This window comes from Calonectris borealis, chromosome 1, assembly GCF_964195595.1.
Source record: "Calonectris borealis chromosome 1, bCalBor7.hap1.2, whole genome shotgun sequence".
Lineage (NCBI taxonomy): Eukaryota > Metazoa > Chordata > Aves > Procellariiformes > Procellariidae > Calonectris > Calonectris borealis.
The window spans coordinates 132,276,251-132,296,489 of record NC_134312.1 but is presented as its reverse complement, the minus strand read 5'-3'; the positions used below and the strand labels follow the sequence as shown (position 1 = coordinate 132,296,489).

The following is a 20,239-nucleotide window of genomic DNA, read 5'->3' as shown; positions in this document are numbered from 1 at the left end:
TTTCTTTTTTTTTCTTTTTCAAAGGCAAAAGCCGTTATGGCAAAAGTGGGCTACCCTCAGTTTATAATGAATGACACATATATTAATGAAGACATCAAAACAGTAAGTGCCAGACTTGCAGCTTTCTTCTTTTACATATTGCAACCAATCTTTGCTCTTTTTTGCTCCTGTCTAAAATCAAAGCTCTTCTTTTGTTTCGCACGCATCTGGAGTTCTGCTTGCCTCATTATTTTTAGACATTGAATTAAGTATGCTAGCTCTCATGTCTAAATTGTCAACGCCGGTGTGTCTCAGTGAGATGACCACGAGGCCTGCTGGGACTAAAATGGGCCTAGGTACAAAGAACCTTCCTGCTATTAAGCATTTTTAAGGTGAAACATACACTGGCATAAATTTTACATTTAGTTATAAAAATGAAACAAAACAAAAAAATCATTTCTTCTCAAAGTAACGGTCTTCAAAAATACGAATGCATTTTTCCTCAGAATATCACAATTTATGGTGCCCTATATAGGCTCTCCTCACCTCTCCAGACTATGAATTTATTTATGCTTGTGGGTTATAATCATGCCTAAAGGTCCTAACCAATGTATATGCCTACTGTGCTGGCTGCTGGACAAGGATACTGTGCGGGGGGACTGCTACCTGACCTAGTACCTGTTCAGCCTAACTAAGGCAGGAAGGCAGATGATGAAGATAATATATTTTACCATTTTCCAAAGGGGTAACTGTGGCATGCATGTGATGAATTGTATTACTGAAAGTCACAGGCAAAGCAGAATCACAAATTCAATCCTGAACTAGTAAAATACAAGGGTGATAGTCATATTTGCCAGAGAACGTAAAAGAACACTAAAAAGAGGTATAATTTATTGAGAAGACTTTGAAGAACTAACTCTACAAGCCTAGTCCTTGTTCCTGGAAAGAGTAGGGTGAGACGGTGCTGTGAAGGAAGTGTAGTGAGATGGAGGATGTGACCAAATTACAACTCAACATATGGAATTATTTGCTCAGGTAAGTGGTAATGTCTAGCGAAAAACACTTGTTAATCACGGTTGCAAAACCATAGTTGAAATTGAAGTATAACTTCGTCACAAGTCGTAAGATTGCTTGAAACTGGTGACAGGGATATCAGCTGGATTTGTAAAAGATTAACATCCTTTTTTCTTGCATGGTTAGTTGGGGGGAAGTTGGCTCGCTATTAAATTTGGAGGCTTATGGAAGCATGGAGCCCTATGTCTCTAAGCATTTAATGTGAGAAACAGTAAGAAAGCAGTGGCAGAACCCTTGGAGGGCACAGAGTACAAACTATTTGTAAGAAATGCAAAACAAACTGAAAAAAGGGGCTTTGTTACATTTTTGAAAGTGGTTTTAAAATGTACTTTAAAAAATAAAAGTAGACCTACTCCTTATGGAAAAAAGGCTGCCTGGATAATAGCCTTAGAAACACACAGTCTGCAATTCATTGTTGGGTACTTCTGATTTCCTCAGCTGTGTTCTGCTCAGGGAAGAGCTTTTCCAATGTTCCAGTCCCTTGTGCAGATCTGTTCAGCCACTGTTTTTTAACTAAGCTCACAAAATACTTATTCTTCCTACCAAGTGTGAAAATTTTACTTGCTTTGATAATGGCTAAAAAATTAGGTGATTATCTTGTTTAAAATAAAAGTTCTGATTGTTTTATGTCAGCTTTTGTTTCCTTGGACATGCTTTAAAAATGTCTGTGCTTTATCTGTACAGCTGAAGTTTACAGAAAGTGACTATTTTGGCAATGTGTTGCAAACTCGCAAATATGCAGCCCAATCTGATTTCTACTGGCTTAGAAAAGAAGTTCCAAAAACAGAGTGAGTAGACAAAAGGCAAATTTACATAATGTTCTAACAATATTTTAATTTATATTATTTAATTTATACAATTTATGTTTTAATAGAATTATATACAAAGCAATATATTATGATACAAAAAGCCTATGGGCAAACCCCCCAGTTATTCAGAAACTCCTGTGGATTTTCTTTTTGGTAAGTTCTAGGTATCCCTGTTCTGATGCACAGTAGTCATGTGCTTGCAGCTTAAACTTAATTTAATGAAAAAAGGGATAATTGAATCTCAATTAAAAATGGATTATGTCTCTTGGTCACAGTTAGAATTTGGAATGGTACAGCAGGGATTTATGAAATAAATTTTCTAAGAATGGAACCACTAGTAAGAGATAATGTTATTATTAGTAATAGCAATCAGCATTGTTATTTACCTGCTGTTGACAGCAATGATATGGAATAAAACATAATTTAATTTACATATGTTATTTTTATTTGTTTGTAAACATGAGTGCAGATTGTGTCACATACTGTCATAAAATACATGAGAGAATCAGTCTCTTTTCTTACTGGTGGGTAATCAAATCCTTAAAATGCAAATTAAAACCTAAACAGAACTTAATTAGTCTAATGATGCTACTTAAAAATGACTCCTTCTACAGAGAGACTTGGAAATTGGTGCTGCTGCTTAGCTCCTGTGGTGATATTTCCTTAGGGCTCCAGAAATTCCTGCTCAAACTGAACCATACCTTGTTTCAGGGGTGGCTCTGTGTCGTCCGTGAGGCAGGTAGAGGGTGTCAGCAGGACAGGCGCAGGCTATTCCTGGTTAGAGTGTTATAATTTGGCCCCATATTTTCGAGGGGTTTTTTATAGCTTAATTGTAATTGTGAATTTTACCTTATCGTCACACCTTTCTCTGACATGGCAATGGTTAATCCCAGGGCATGATTTTACGGGCTTTCCTGCAGCCCTGGATGCCAGGGCTAGATCATGACAGTATATTCTCTTCAGACTAACAGTTTCCATGAGAGCAGTGAAATAACACTTGCCTCTCTACAGCAATGGTGATCAGCAACCTCATCCTCATGAACAGCATTGGGGCAGCACTAACGCAGACCACGTAGTTTCTTGGCACGATGGGAAATCGCCCCTGTAAGGAAATTAAGTGGCAGGTAATCCCTGACTGTACACCTCAAGGGCTGTAATCTGAGAACTGGCACATGGGTATGCTTAAAAAATGAAGGTTTTACCTGATTGCCTACTACAGCATTGAACACTTTCTCATGCTTGTCTTTACTGTCTTATTTCAAGGACTGCTTAACAGCAGCCCCCTCATCACCTTTGTCTTGCTTTTCTTGTCATCCTGCGGGGCACATTCTGGCCTGGGGGATCCCTGTTTGATTTTCAGTCAGCACAGCTATATGCTCTGCCTTCTGCGGGGCTGGGGGTAACCCCCACCTGAGCCCTCAGTCGTAATAATTTCTGCTGGGAGATTATTCTGCCTCTGCACCTGCTCGGCAATAGAAAAGGGATCTGAAAGTGGTGTCACACTGTCCGCTTTTGCTGTGTCTGCTGAGCGGTACCAAGGCACAGAGAGTCATTGCACCTCCAGTAATTTTTTAAAAAATTTATTATAATAAACCAATAACTCCCACCCACCAGTCTGAAGCATGTCAGATCTGGCCTTAATAATATCAGCAATTGCCACATTTTAACTACTATCTTCTGATGTTTTCACTTCTCTTTTTTCTTTCTTTCTTTTCTTTTTCTGTTTTTGCTTTCTTAAGCTTTTATATTTTATAGATCTTGCTCTACACTGAAGCTTGGCACTGTGTTAATAGAGAATTACCCTTGGAGCTTTGTTTCTGTTTGCTTCATTTCTTCTTTTCCCTAGTTCAGTAGCTTTTAGCATAATATTTATATTTAGAGATAGATATTATAAGATGGTTCAGGTCATGGACTGATAAAGATAAATGAGAAAACGAGTGTTTAAGGAAATAAGTTACCACCTAGTAAAGTAATATTAACCCCAAAAGGTAAAATGCTATACCCATTTAGCATACAGTCCAGATTTCTCAGCAATATTATTTCAAACTGGACTCACTTTCCTCAGCATAGTCAACTAAATGGAAAACCAAAATGATGGTTCACTCAAAGCACCAGGGAAACACCATCAGGGGAGAGAGGAGCTGGGAGGTACAAGGCAAAGGAGTTTGATAAAGCAAGAGGGAATGTGGATATCAAAGTGGAAATGGAACAGTTTTGTAATCTAAAAAGAGGGGAAAAAAATCCCCCAAAGCAGGAGTAATTATCAAAATTCTTTGTCCTCTGTTCTGCTCCCTCCCTCCCTAGCAGTTATCTGCCTTAGAGGAAAAAGGAACATGGAGGAAGTCAAGCAAGGCATTGCTCAGGGCATGGATGGGGGGGACGTAGCCGGCCCAGCTGGTACCAAGAAGCTGTGACAAGGCATCAGGGCACCAGAGCTGCCTTTTCTGCTGGTCTCAGGCTCCCCTGTGGGCACTGCAGCTGTGGAAAGTGCAACTTGCTGTCCTCAACACCTGCTTTGGATGCCAGCTGTGATCCTAACAGCTGGCTGGGGAGATGGCTGTCATCTTCACAGCTGGCTCTCTCAAAAGAGAAAAAGTGCTCAGGTATCTGAAGACACATGTACGAAAGGGATTTGTGGCAGGAGATGAGGAACAAGATGCATGAAACAGCGCAGGTTGATCAAGAGGGCTCAATAGAGGAGGCAAGGCGGGAAAGGTGAGTGCGAGAGGAAGGGAACCAGGCGTGAAGACAATTATAATAATCCAGGTGAGACACAACCAGAGCAGAGGGAGGTGAAAGGCAGGGCATGAGGAAATCCTCTTACGAGGAGCGGCTGAGGGAACTGGGACTGTTTAGTCTGGAGAAGAGGAGGCTGAGGGGAGACCTTATTGCGCTCTACAACTACCTGAAAGGAGCTTGTAGCGAGGTGGGTGTTGGTCTCTTCTCCCAAGTAACCAGCGATAGGACAAGAGGAAATGGCCTCAAGTTGCGCCAAGGGAGGTTTAGATTGGACTTTAGGAGAAATTTCTTCACTGAAAGAGTGGTCAGGCCTTGGAACAGGCTGCCCAGGGAAGTGGTTGAGTCACCATCCCTGGAAGTATTTAAAAGACGTGTAGATGTGGCGCTTCGGGACATGGTGTAGTGGGCATGGTGGTGTTGGGTTGATGGTTGGACTCGATGATCTTAGAGGTCTTTTCCAACCTTAATGATTCTATGATTTTAAGTGATGGCCATGTGGATGGGAGAGATAAAGGAGAATCAGGGTTTTAGTGGCGTTTGCTTATCCATCCATGGAGCCATACACATGCATACATACAAATATACATACACGTGTGTGTATATGTGTATGTATATATAAGCACACACCCACACCTTTTTAACAGTGATTGAATCTATCCTTCTTAACTGTGCTGGTTTTCCAGCACAAATCCAAAACATACCCTCATACTAGCTACTATGAAGAAAACTAATTATATCCCAGCCAAAACCAGCACATTAACACTGATATCATACTTGCAAATAGCAGAGGATCAGATGAATTTTTGGGCATACCACTTCATTATTATTAATCTTTCTTCTTTGAAGTCAGGACATCTCCTCTAAGATTTTTAGACCTGGCCAAATCTTTCTTCACTTTTCACTCAACTTTCAGTTGAGGTTTAGGCATCTAGTAGTCTTATAAAAGGACACAGAGGAAGTGTACTTTGAGAAGATTCCTGGGTCTCCTCCAGAACCTATTCCAGTTCCTTGACCACACACTATTGTTTGTAAGCCCTGGCTCTTGGTTCACCACAGGGGAGGGCAGCTCTGAGAGGTGCTGGGTTGGATGCCATTAAGGACAGTGCAAAAGCTCCTTCTGCAAAAAGGGAAAAGAAGCCATGAAAGACACTGGGCAGGCTGTTGTCTGTTGTAGAGATGCTGCTGGAGAGCTCAGAAATCCTGTGGGTGGACCTGCCCTGGAGAGGAGAGGCTGGAAAGGAGCCTCCTGGAGCCTTTTCCTGGTCTTTGAACCTTATTTTAAGCAGTGATGTGGCACAGGAGGCTCCTCCCAGCCTTGCCATCCCAGTTTCTTGCCCAGACGCATGACAGCCTGGCCTGGGAGGCTAATCCTCTGTTTCTACACAGGAAAATGTATAAAACAGACTAACAATGAGAAAAGGAAATACACTTTTGAAAGTCACCTTGAAGATTTCCTCCCCTTTAGAAGTTTTTCTTTATAGTCCTTTCTTGGGAAGAGATCTTCCAGATTCCAGCTTCATTAGCAACTTTGTACGGCCTTTCACTTCTAAGCAGCTTAAATGCGTTATACATTCGCAAGTTCATTTTCTTTACTTACATGGTTTTTTTTAAAAAAAATCTTACTTGGGACATTGAACACCAAATTCTGCTCCACCTGATCGATTTCTTCTAACTCAAAAAGTTGAGAAAACAAATTGCAAATTCAGTTTGTGCTTTACAGAGAATTAAATAAATTAATAACCTTTTCCCTGTATTGTCAATGTTTCCAGTCACCCCCCTTCATGACTGGCAACGTAGCATATGATACTCTTAACTCAGAAAGGAAGATATCGTGGAAAAAATTCTAGTCTAAAGAAACACAAATCTAAGAGTGTATCTGCCCCACTTGCTATCTCAGTGCAGGTTTCAGATTTTATTTCTACAAGAGAAATCTCAAACTTACAAGTGTCAAGTCTGCAGCATTAGCTTTTGACTGGTGCAGTAGTTGATAGGTAATGTTACAGGACATCATTCAAAGCTGAAGCTTTTTCACATGCTAATAGCCAACGGAAACAGTGTAAACAATTCTAGATTTTTTTTTATTTAGTTAGTTTGTAATTAGTAAGAGCTTAGAGTTTGTTATGCCTGTTTTTTTTTCTTTCCTTCTGTTAATAGATCAAATGCACCGAAATTGTAACCAGACCTAGAGCAAATACCCAGGCAACCTGACTTCAAACAGGAATGAACGTGCTATTTCTAAATTTGCTTCACCTTAAAATTTAACAGCGACAGCTATTTATTACAGACCTTCATATAGTAATTTGATGTGTTATTAGTTAAGGTCTGTCACTGAAGGTTCAGTCGTTTCAAGGAGCTCACTGAAAGAGGATGACAGACGAGAGGTGAAGTTGTTCTGCAAGTCTGAATGGAAGCAGTCTTGGTTATTCTGCTCTTTTGTGGAAAATGCTTCCTAAATCTTTTTGAGAGTGGCTCAGAACGGTACAACAAAATGCTGGAGTGTAAATATGCTCCTTGCCGAGTGTCTAAACGTCAAATATGAAATTCAGCAGTATACTCTGCTTGTCACCAGAGAACTCTTGTTCTTCCCTGTATGGCTGCTAAGTCTCCTCTTCCTAGCTGCTGAAAAACATAACAAACTTCATATGGGGTCATTCTGTAGGCCTTGTTATGAAAGAGCGACTTGGAAAGAACTTAGTTCCGTTTTACAGTGAGAAAATCGAGGCTGCTATCGCTCTTTGGCTTATACTAAGCTCAGGAAACAGGATGGACTCTGTTATTGCAGTGGTAGATCATGAAGAAAGAAGCAGTCTCAGGATGGGGATTTTGTGATGATTCTTAGCAGCTAGTCTACGAGCAAAGAGTCTATGAGTTGATAGATGTGAAAGCATGGCCAGCAGTGGTGTGATGTCCTCCCTCCGTAGCTGCAGACCAAATGGCAACAGCATTTGCAGTTGCTCTTGGGCAGAGTGAGGTGCTCCAGTGGTGACAACTACGTGCATCACTGGTTAGCTCCTCACCCAATAAAAACGGGTGCAAACTTGTACTGTTAGAGAGGCGTTGCTTGTCAGTGAAGAGCTCTTTAATCACTGCTTGTGGTGGTTCCTATCTTGAACTAGCTGTGGTGAGCCCCTGGGGCTGCAGCAGCAAAGAGGATGGGGAGAAGAGCAAAGCACATTAGTCTGTTTTGAAGTATCTGTTATCTGTCTCAGGCCCTTGAAGCCGTGACTGGAAATGAGAGGCCCTGTAGACACTCGCTCTAAGAAGGATTTGCAAAAACGGAGGATTTGTTGTCCCAGAAGCCTTTTTCATGCTTAAAAGTTGCTGTTTGAGAGAATAGAAAGGCCGTTGTAAGTAGAGCAAGCCAACAGGGTGAGGTGGAAGTCACAACGCTATGTGTCTTTGTTCAAACTTCCAGTAAAATCTAAAGTGTTGAGTATTTCAGATGGGTCCCTTCCAGATGGGTTCTCTCCTTGTCAAAAAAGGGACTGAGTCCTCCAGAGCTACTGCTAAGCCTGGAGAGAGGTCCCACCACACAAGTGGCTGGCTTGCATCCTTCAAAGCAGTTCAGCTGATTGCTGCTGTGAACAAACATGAAATTGAAATGTAGTTAATTAACCCCCCTAATCTTTTCTTTATCCCCTCACCATAAGCATTCTTTTTCAATTTTCCATTAACTCACTACATTACCTCTAACATTTAATCTCTTTATTATAGAGGAAACAGAAAACACACCAGAAAAACAACCTTCCCCTGCTCCTCCCCTTCAGAATCTCCTAGTAAACAAAACAGGGAGAGCTGTCTGTGGCAATTAGAGCCTATAATGCGATGGATGGTTAAGATATTTAACATCACCCTTTGCTTTCATTCGTTAGTTTTTCCAGCTTTGCTCAGCTTTGAAGATGGGAGAAGCAGATAAATTTATTGATAAAAGACAGAATGCTGCCATTCTAAAACTCTCCCTTTTGTTGCATGGTTTACGTGAGGACATCAGTTGCCAGAAAAACAGTCAGGATCCGCAGATAACTCATTCATTTGATGGTGCTATTTTAAAGCACAGATTGTGTACGTGAATTTCACTGACATCACACATTTTCCATGTTCTGATAGATCTTCCTTTGTCTTACTCTTCATTTTGCAACTCCCATATCTTCCCTTTGAAAGAAATTTTCCAAAGCAATTGCATTGCATTCATTTGGCTTTACAAAACTTTCAAGTAATGCATTGCTAAAGACATCAGGATGTTCCTGTTGGACACTTAGTAGAGTTGCTTCTAATTTATTAGGAATTAACCGCTAATTGTCATCATCTTTATTACTTTTCTTTTATCTCTGTTCTTCCATATAAAATCATAAAGTGAAATCTTGGACTCACTGAACTCAGAGTTTCATCTGAGGGGATTTGGATCTTGCTGAAGCCACTCATATGGGTGAAACCACTGTCAATATAGATGAGCTTAGGCTAAGGAAATTCGTAAATCCTATTTGCTATTCAAATCTAGGTTTCCCTCCAGTATGTATGAGAAATCTAACTGTGAGAAGAAATGCTAATATTCCTTTTTAAATTTGTTTTGCCTTGCAAGAGGTCCATTTGTTTATGAGCACACTGATAACCATGTTCATTGTGTAGGGTACAGAATGTGAAGCTGTTTATTTTGAATTTAGGCTTCCAGGAAGCACCTGCCTCTGTTGCTGGCATCATCCTAATTGTTCAAGTAGTTGTTCAGCAAAGCGTCTGAAGCCACTTCTCTCATTTCAAAATGCTCTCCTCTAATTTCAAAAGGGTGTTTCTCCACACATGGTTGAAAGACACCTAAGCGAGTTTTTACAGCTGCTATCAGTGTTGCAGACTCTGTTGGGTGAACGCCAGTTCGTCAGCATAGCAGACCTCACAAGCACAACGGTCACTTAGAAATAGAACATATTAGGTAATAGGAAGCTTAACTCCTGTTGAACGTTCATTGACTGTATGGACTTAAAATAAAGCCATTAAACAATAGATTTCAGTGTTCAAGAAAGTGTAGGTAAAGTGTTGAAATGGAGAAATACTTAAACTTTACTGTATCCTAGGTCTTTTACATTTTTGCTTCCTTCCAATGAGTTCACTTTTTATCTTTGCTCATTCTATTCATAAAGTTGTGTGAGTGTACTGACAGCTGATTTCTTTTGCTCTTGCTACAGGTGGTTTACAAGCCCAACTACTGTAAATGCTTTTTATAGTGCATCTACCAACCAGATCAGTGAGTATCTGACTTCTGAGCCTCCTTATAAAGTGCCAGTTTGGGAAATGTATGTATCAAGCTTCAGATAATATCTGTACAGTTTGTGTGTTTGTGATTGAAAATCAAAAGCTCAAACCTGGTAATTCAGCTGTGAGACATCTTAAGTGAGAGGGTAGTTCTGGAAAGTCAAGGGCTTCCACAAATTTGAATTACTGTTGCTTAATGAGTTATCCTGTGTCAGCTGAGTTGCAGTGACCGCTTGTGTGTGTACTCTGTCCATTGCAAATGTTAGCTTAAATCACTTTTATTACAGCTTAATATTTCTGTCTTCTGCTTTCTGTAGCAAAAACGTGTGTACACATACCTCCATAAATATACAGTAACTCTTTAAGTGATAGCAGCTCAGTCCTCTAGTATTAATAAGTATGTAGCAATAAACGTGTCTAGAGGAGACTATAATATAAACCAGAAAACCTAAGTGGTGTCCAGCGGATTTTTTCAATACCTTCAAGGACAAGGAATGGTATCTGTAGTTAACTTAAAATTCTTACCTGTATAGTTTGATGAAACTATCTTGTATGTACAGTACAACCTGTCTTATGCTAATTTTAGTTACTGGTTGTTTTTAGAGAGCGTAAATCCTGGTTTGGAAGCATATGAGGTAAAAGAGCTGAGTTTCTCAAAGATGTGTATGGATTTGGATGTTCATCCCCATTTGCACAGAAAATTTCTAACTGGCTTTAAAAGTCTATACCAGCATTTCTGTGTACAACAGTGTTACCTTTACCCTGACACTTCTCTTTGCTCTTATTAGCTTTGCAAGTTAAATCAGCCTTGTTCTGTGCTGTCAGGGTCTGGAAGGCGGCTGCCATAACCTCTGTGGTCTCAGTTTCCAAGGACAGGCGTGTCAAAAATTGCTGAATGACTCTCCCTTTTTCTCCTGAATCTCTTTTGGTTGCAGAGAGAAGTGTTTTTCGAAAGGCATAAAATGAATTTATCACACTGAAGAAGTTACAGCAGAGGACTGGCAATCTGGGTCTGCTGGTATCTGTTCCTACCGATTACAATTTTTGCCTTCAGACCACTCACTTAAATTCTTCTGTGTCTAAGTGAGCTCATTTGTAAAGTGTGCGTGATAATTAGGCAGTTGCTCTGATTAAAATTGTGGCCTAGACCACTCTACCTTAGAGGGCTGCCATCATTAAGCAGCCACATTTCTGTTGATCATCTGTGGGAGCACTTGGGGCAGACTTCCCCGAGCTGATCACAGCTCCGAGGTACCCCTGCAGCATGACAGCTGCTGTTCCTGCTGAGCTAAGCACGGCCACCGCTGCTGCTTCAGATGTATCATGTGAACGGAGAGGAAGCCCAGCCAGTGCGAAATGAGAACCATCTCTGTTATGTCTTCTTTAATATTGGGTCCTTTCAAGTTCCAGCAGCGTTCAGCTCTCTCAGCCTCTCTGCCATGGCACATTAAAGAAAGCTGTAACAAGAGGCTGGGGTCACTGAAGCTAAATTTCACACTCGCTGTGTCTAACAGTGTCACGAAGCAGAGAGCTGTCAAACGTAACCAATCAGTCATGGGTGTAGAGGCAATTGTATTTTCTATCATAACCGCTGACCTTCTTGTACTGCTGGCACTTGACCTTGAAGTTTCCATAGTGCTGCTCACTGTCCTTTTAGGACTGTTCCTAAGAGGAAAAGAATTTAGGTGGCTCTTTCTAAACAAAAGCCTCTCCTACCTGAGAGAGAGGTACAAATGTAATCATGCCCTAAAAATGATGCAATAGGAGGGAAGATTCACAGAAAGGCACAATACAAACGGTCTTCCACTGCTGGCCGGTGTGATTTGCAGGGGAAGGGACCCCTGTGAAATGTGGGAGGAACATGCTCAGGTCTGAAGTTGCTGATAAGTATTTGTTACATCACAGCGGAGTTCCCATTAATGCTACTGGGAAAGAACTGCACTGCAGGAGACTGAAGTTTGTGAGCCTATGCATACTCATATTGCGTGATGTATCTGCTGGGCAAATCTCACTCCCAGCAGTTATTAACTTACTGCTTTGCAGCTATGTTTTCAGTAATAATCCATAGAAAGCTCTGTAGGGGCTGGTGGTATGCTACAAAAACTGTGGCCTTTTTAAAGGCCCATTTAAAGAAGAGAAAAGAAGTTCTACAGAAGAGAGTCATTTGAGAATAAGAAATAAGCATGAACTCTAGCAAGTTAAATGTAAAGTATGTATAGCAAGCCCACAAAGACTTTGAGGACCCACTTTCTAAGAGCATAAAAAATAATAATAACCTGTTTTCAAATACACTGAAAGATGAGAGTCTCTAAGGCATAAAAATAAGATAATTCTTTGCATTGTAAGAGTTTGGGAAGTTCTTATCCTGGAGCTTTTTCTTATGGGAGGTAAGTCCCAGGAAGTGTTTCAAATCTATTATCAATAGAAGGTACTTTAGAAGAAATTCATAAAATGAACTGTGACAAATATAAGGACCAGATAATATCCTCTCAGGTGTTTCAAAGGAACTTAGACAAGAAATTGCAATTGCCGAACAACCAGCTTTGTTGTATAGCTTATCACTTATAGTGGCCTTAGCACAGGAAGAATAGGTGTGGCAAGTGTCAAATCCTTTTTTTTCAGAAGAGAATCCAGAGGGATCTGCATACAAATTCATTCTAGCACCTCTATGAAGGAAACTGGTCGTGACCACAACATGAATGAATAAGAGAGAATGAATAAGCATATGATATAATGGGGAAGAGTCAACATGACTTGGTTTTTGCTTTTTCTTTTAGAAAAAAATCATGCTTTCTTAGTCTGTTAGAGTTTTTTTAAATTCAGAAAGCAAGTAAGTATGTTTGATATACTATATTTATTTCCATAGAACGTTTTTGATAAGATTCTTTCCCAATGCTATTAACTGGAAGTTGTCGTGGGACAAGAAAGAAGGTCCTTTCATAAATTAATGACTGATTAGAGATAAGAAAAAGAGGTAGGAACAAATTACTTGTTTTCAAAATAGTTGGAGGGGTGCGTTACAAGGACCTGTGCTGGTCACTGTATTAGCAGATGATCTGAAAATGAGGGCGTTCTGTTCTGAACAAAAGAACAGACAGATATAAACTCAGTCCAGGAGGACAGGTCCCTCTGCTACTGGTTGCTGGAAGGTAGAAAGATATACTAGGAGAAGAATTACCTCACAGATAAGTGCCTGATGCTCTTTCCCTACACATCTACTACTGGTCACTGCTGGAAATAAGAGAATGAAGCAGATGAGCTCTTCATCTGCTTGAGTGCCCCTGCTCTTCAGTGAGCAAACTAGATTTTAGTATGTTCAAGGCCCATCTATTTTTGCTCTTGGTAAATGAGTTTACTAAGAAGGGAAATTTGAGAAATGAGAATTTTAAAGTGCATAATAGAAATTGTTTCTGGAAAGCAGTTTCTACATTAACTGGAAAATAGTTGGTTCCAAAGTTGATTCTAAAAATTAAGACCATTCAATTTGGAAATGGAAAGGTACTGTGTGATGTTATCAAAATAAACACAGCAACTCCAAACTTGATTAGTCACTGAGGGCTTCGTGAAAGAGTTTAGAGAAAAAGCAACATCAGTGCCTTGCACCATGGATTCTGAAAAGGGGCTATCATCAGGTATCTGCAGAAGCGGACGAGAACGTGGAGGTTCTGATCGCTTCTGAACTTTAGGAAGATGCTTTTGCTTTCTGTGCTCAGAGTACAGTACAGGCTCAGAGTACTCCTGATGGAAACATTACAAATTCTTCTGTCTCGGTAGTCTGTATCACTGATATAAGCATTAAACAAGAAATCACTGCAATCTCCACACAAGTCCATGCAACCTTCATATATGGGCAAGCTGTTAGTGTTTTTTACTTGACTACTCAATTACTTGAAAGAAAAGGTTTTTTCTCACTAAAAGTGAAAATTAATAGAGAGTAGAAACTAGATGATTTAGAAAATTATTAGATTTGGGAGAATACAACAAAACTTGCACACACAGTAGATTGTAACAAATTTTGCCTCGCCTTAGGGCAACCAACCTTATCTTTGTTACTGTTTCATTTAATTTTCATTACTAAACTATTGATAACTTGAATGGCCAACAATTGCGTTAATATCTCCAAAGGAGAAATAAATAGATGTATCAAGGTAAGATGTGCTGCAAAGAGCAGAGTTATAAAATATGGTACATATTTTTATCTTATTATTATGCAAGTTTACTCCTGATGTTCTCTTTACATGAGTTCTTTTATTTATTTCCTCTTCTTCCATAATTCAAAGTGTCTTAGATTAACAACCATGCAAGTTTCTAATGGTCGTTAATCATTTTTCAATTCCGGTTTGAATAATTTTTCAATTTTCTTTGTATTTGTTAGTCAATTTCCCCTCAATTATAGGTACTTAACAAGGGCAACAGGTACATGTCATTGCCTTTAGATTCTAAAAAGGTACCTAAGCACACTTCATATAATCTAAGCAGCATGAAAACGATCTTTTTAATTATCATCACTGGAACACAAAAACACTTTCGCAAAGACTCTGTTTATTCTAATGAGCTCTAAAGCAGTCAACAAATACATGCTGAAAATAGATACAAGTGATGATCAAAGTATGCTAGCATACTTTTGTTGAAGGAAAGGTTTTATTTCATTACAGCACTAAAATATTGGCCCTTGAATATGTAGATAGAAGGGAACTGCTCATTAGACATTTGGTGTATTTAGTTTTCTTTCCAAGCGTAAATATTTATGCCTTTAGAATATATTAAAACAGTAACGTTTGTGGGTTGTGAACAGTAATGAAAGGGAGATTTACAGTGAACTGAGGCAAATATAAGCAACACACTCATGAGGTGTAAGCTTGAATAGATCTATTGGAGAATTAACTACTGTTGATATTATCTCTGTAAGTTTATACCCATGCTCCTTCTAAGTCATTTGTGCTTGTACTGCAGTTCTCTAGTGAAAGTCAAGAGTTCTCTTCAGAGAGCGTCTTCATTACATGTTACAGGAAGAAGATATAATCTAAACCAGAATTTTAAAATTACATTTGAAGTATCATCCATAGAGAAAACCAGACATGAGAGCTCATATTAGCCAATAAGTATCATCTTTATAGAAAGCGGCATGCAGATATTGATGCTGGCAGCTTGCTGATGCTGTGAGTTGCAAGGGAGAACTCTTATCTTGCCAGGAGCCAAGGAAGTGCCAACACGGCGCTGTGGCTGGGGGAGGACAAGGGGACTGCACATAGGGGAACTTTCTCTTCCCTTAAGAACGAGGCTAATTGGAAGGTTATTGATGAAGTAGTTTCAAGTGTGCCATTAGTTTCCAGGAGGTTAATGAACGTAACAGATTTGGACTGAACACTTGCTAAGCCCTGTTATTAAGTAAGCTTTAAGTGTTCTTAAGTGAGCCCTCGTTTTCGATTTTTCCTATTTACTAATGACCAGTATTAGCTTTTATTTAATTACGGTCACAGGTGAGATGATGCATGATCCTGACATCCATTTTTTATTTCTTCTTCCTAAAATTCTTATCTATAAAAGTATAAAGCAGGAGGTTCTTTGTTCTGTTCTTTTCTTCTGGGGAATCTAGTGAGTTGTTTCCTTTAGAAAATAAAGATTAAAGTTTCTTGTAAAAACAGGTATTTTCACATGTTTCCTAGTCCCTTACCATACAGTATTCCTTGGCCCCTCACAAACCACCACATGTTTCTCCTCACGTTGCCCCATTGAGTTTGGAAAATGCTGGGTTCTCTCTTTTTCATGAGCAGCAAAGATTCTCTTGTTGGGTGAAGCAGAAATTGAGCCAAGAATTGAACCAAAGGCTGCCAAGTCCTCTGCTTAAAGACCATCACTTCTCTTTATCTGTTAATGAGTTTATTCACTACTCCTCAGAAAGTTAAGCTTTGTACTCATGCAAAACATGGAACAGTTACTGTGCGTTACACAATTTGTGTTTTCTGTCCTCTGTGTCCAGAGGATAAAACTTGAAATTAAGCATAGGATTCAGGTCCATGTTGTGGCAGAGAGTTTGATCCCAACCACCTACATCTAGGTGCTCAAAGCTGTCTGGGATGCTCTACAGCATCCGGTATGTTTCCTCATATCTGGCATATCTGAGAGAGAACTTGCAGAAGACCCTTGCCCATCAAGACTGGCAGCTAGAGCCCAAGCAGGACATGCAAAGTCATCTTGAAAGCACTGGGAAGAGATTCAGTTGTCCAAAAAGAAGTCTGTGGAACCATTTTAAACAAACGTATCCTGACCTTTGTGCTGTTTTTAGATAACTAACCAACACCCTAGTTGTTTTCATGTTTAATTCCTTATGTGAATTCAGTATCCTTTGTTTACTGACCAGCAGTTAGTCTTCTGCTTATATCTTATCCCTTTAAAACTCTCCCTCTGAATTGATTCAATGACACTTGAAAAGCAAGTTACAGCTTTTAAACACATCTGAGAATTGCCAGTACAAAAATCAGCAGAGTACCCTGTATATCACACAATTTAGCACAGCTGTCTCCCATATCCACTATTTACATACTGGATTCACTAGCCTGTCAGAAGTTGCTTTAAACAAACTGACTAATAATTGGAAATTGTAAATGCACTGACTTGGAATAAGGCTTTACTAGACCTTGTCTTGCTCAGTTAAAAATATCATGCAATATAACTGAATAATGTAATTGAACTGCAGAATTTGAGTTCATATTTAGATTTGAACTCCAATTTTCCTCATGATTTGGTGAGCCATCTCACGTGTTTTTAGTTTACTTCATCCATTATTAGTCTGCATCGTTTCAGTGAACTATCAGATGAAACGTCATTGCTCCTCGGTGAAGTAACAATATTACACTGAGTCTCAGGGCACTCATCTGCAAAGTATGTATAATAATACCATAAAGGTATTAGCTGGTAAATGGATTCATTAATGGCAGTAAAGCCCCCATGAAGGTGAAAAAAAAAAATTGTTTCAAATTTAAAATACATTCTAAGAAGCTCTATAGCACCTTGCTGTGGAGAGAGGCTGAAAATTGATATAATGGATAAAATGAAGCTAGAAGTCTTCAATTAAGTTAAAAGTAGTCCTGTGCAGGTAAAGAGTGCTGTCAGAGCTTCAAAATCAGCATAAATTCAGGGTGAAATATTTGAAGTAAGCCAGATGTACTCCACTGCTTGAAATGCCACTGCATTCCAGAGCAGTAAGGTGAGTAAGAGGAAAGTTCAGCAAAGAGTCACTGTTCAAGGGTCCAGACACAGGGGTTAGGAAAGCCAAAGCCTACCTGGAGATCTGGTGAGAAATGTGAAGGGCAGCAAGAAACATTTCTGCAAGTGTGGCAGCAACAGAAGAAGGACTAGGAAAAATATGGTCCCACTGCTGAATGGGGGCAGGGGACCTGGTGACAAATGACATGGAAAAGGCCGAGGTACTCAATGCCTTCATTGCCTCAGTCTTTACTAGTAAGACTGGGTTCTTGGGACCAGAGGGGAAGTCTGGAGCAAGGAGACTTACCCTCAGTGGAGGAGGAGAAGGTTAGGGAATATTTAAACAGACTGGGCAGACACAAGTCCGTGGGCTCTGACAGGGTGCACCTACAATGGCTGATGTTGTTGTGAGGCCACTTGATTATCTTTGAAAGGTTGTGGTGATTGGGGACTGAGGACTGGAAGAAAGCAAATGTCACTCCTATCTTCAAGAAGGAAGATCTAGGGAACTACAAGCTGGTCAGCCTCACATCAGTCCCTGTGTATACGATAGAGTAAATCCTGGAAACAGCTTCCTTTACCGGCCTTCTACAATGAGATGACTAGCTCGGTGGATGAGGGGAGAGCCAGGAATGTGATTCGTCTTGACTTTAGCAAGACTTTCAGCACTGTTTCCCCTAATGTTCTCAAATAAGAATGGGCTAGACAAGTGGATAGTCAGGTGGACTGAAAACTGGCTGAATTGCTGGGCTTAAAGGGCTGTGATCAGAACTGCTGGGATCTAAAGTTGTGATCAGTTGCACACAATCCATCTGGAGGATGATCTAGTCCCACCTTGCCATCTGTAAGACCCCATGGATGTAGGGAATCAATGCTGTTCTGTGACAGCTTGAACTCGGTTGTCCACAGACCTCCAGTGTTCTTGTGGCATGTGACACCAGTGCCTATCACAGAATGATGCTGCAGTCCTACGACAGTGCTCCAAAAGTAGGTAGGTTGTAAGAAGGTAGGCAAGGCAGATTCTGCAAGTCCAGGTCCTACATATGGCAGATAAGTTTGTGTGGGGTCTGTAATAAGACAACACACTGCAATTGGTGAGTAATAGCCTGCACTAGCAATAAAGTGTACGAAGAGAGAGGCTTTCAGCCCATATTCCTGTTCTGGGACTGAATAGAGGGAGAAAGCATGAAAAGATGCACTACAGTCTAAATTTATGGTGAAGCGTTAGCTTAAAGTACCTTCCCAGTGCCTGTATCCATTCCTTGAGATGTGAAATTCTCTGAAGTCTGGCTGACTTACTCCTCCAGATCAGTGCTTTGCTTACTTGAATTCCAGTGGCATATAAATAATCCCATTAGTATTTATTGCTTCTACAGCCTACTATGAGCGCTCTGAGTTTTGTCATTAATTCTTTTAGGTACAATATACCAAGCAAGCAAGAAAAAGGCTTCACAAGGGAATTTCCTAAATTGAGGGATTCAAAACAGCACAAAATAAGAAACTGTCAGATGATCTATCTCCTGTTATAATTTCAAGGAGATTCTAGGTGTAGGACATTGTTATCCTTATTCCCTCCAAGGAAGATCTGGTTGATACTTGCCTGAGGGAGACATTGCATACAGAGGCATGCCCGATGTTGCCGACTCTGAATCTGTTCCTTGTAGTGTTGGAATAGTGGACAAGCACCCTCCATCCTTTAGCGCTAAAAATCTCTGGAGAACAGGACATCTTTGCTTTACTAGCTGCACAAGATTCACTTTCAAAACTAGATAGTATTTTTTTCTCAAAAAAAGAAAAAAAATCCTATTGTAGGCAATACATTTCAGTTCCCTGAGTTTTTGCTTAAATGCGTATTACGTTCGAGTGGCTTCTGATCCTGCATTGGCCTGAAAATACTTCCTAAGCTTCCTTTAGTGCAACCAAACTACAAAGGTGTTTCACGCCGCTGCCAAGAAGCAGAAACCACTCTTTCAATATGCTCTATGCTCAGGCATGTCTTACCTAAAATGGATCCTAACTTTGAGTAAAATAATTATCAACCTGTTGTATGGATTCAGGACCGTTCATTCACATGACTTAGTGAAAACTTTATCTCATGGCTTAACTCACATCTGATGGTGTTTCAGCAACGTCCTATGAAGATACCTTTAGATTATACTTTAGTGGATGAGCCTGAGTGAAGGTTTGCACCTCGTTTACTGTAAATAATGTATATTACCTCTATCTGGCACACAGACAAGTGCAAATTCACTACACAAGTCTATACCTGGACAAAATAATTGCAGCTCATTGCAAGATCTTGATAGCCTTTTGGTGCGGTGACAGGTGCACAGGATTGTGTGATCCCTAAACGTGATTTGTGGAGTGACTGTGCTGCCTTGGTTCATACCATCTTCAGTATGGGCTCATTTATTCATTTTGGCCACAGTTCCTCTCATCTGGTGTTGAGGGGAGAGGATCATTCAGGGTTAGCAAACCCTAATGATTCCTTCATTAAATGGTCTCTTTGGCATGTCCAAAAACCTTTGCTGAGGTTCAATATTTGAAAGGAACCAGACAATGTAGTTCAGATTAGATTTCTAGCTCTTAACACCAGCTCTTAACTTAGCGTATTAGCAAGCAATTTTCATCAGGTTGCGTGAGTGTACCATTGCTGTGAGATGTTTAAAAACATACAGAGTCAATCTCTTCTGTGTGTGCTGGGCAGCAAAGAAAGTTGATCAGGAAAACTTTGTCCTTGACATTGGTACAATTGTGTTTTGTAGCACTGGAAAAGCAAATGATAACATGCTTGAAACAACAAAACAGCATCTGGAGAAGTAAGAGAAAAAAACACTCAGAAAATAAGTTTGGAAAACACACTTTTTGTAAGCTAATTGCAAATAGGCGGTCAAGGCAGCCAGGGAGGAACAGCAGAAAAAAGCAGATGGGCATGCCAAGAGGACATGCCACTTGCCACATCGTTTGACATGAACTACACTCAGCATATTGTCTTTAAAGACTTTGTAAGGAAAGGACAAAAATCTTGCCTGACAATTTATCTCAGATGATACAAAGAAATCCATGTCCTATTTATCAACAAAAAACTGAATAGAGTCAGAATCAAGTGAACATGGTTTTTGTTTTGATCTGAGTGGCCAGGTGATTTCTTGAAGAGAGACCCATAAGCTGAAGCAGAGGATCCTGGA

At 40.0% G+C, this 20,239-nt stretch overlaps 1 protein-coding gene across 1 annotated transcript in view; it reads left to right on the top strand.

Annotated features, from left to right (window-relative positions):
• PHEX (phosphate regulating endopeptidase X-linked) overlaps positions 1–20,239 on the top strand; it is a 111,205-nt gene that overhangs the window by 73,305 nt on the left and 17,661 nt on the right. The window contains exons 13-15 of the mRNA XM_075175032.1: positions 25–102; positions 1,738–1,841; positions 9,779–9,837. Of these exons, the coding sequence (XP_075031133.1) occupies positions 25–102; positions 1,738–1,841; positions 9,779–9,837 (241 nt within the window). The remainder of the gene's footprint in view (positions 1–24; positions 103–1,737; positions 1,842–9,778; positions 9,838–20,239) is intronic.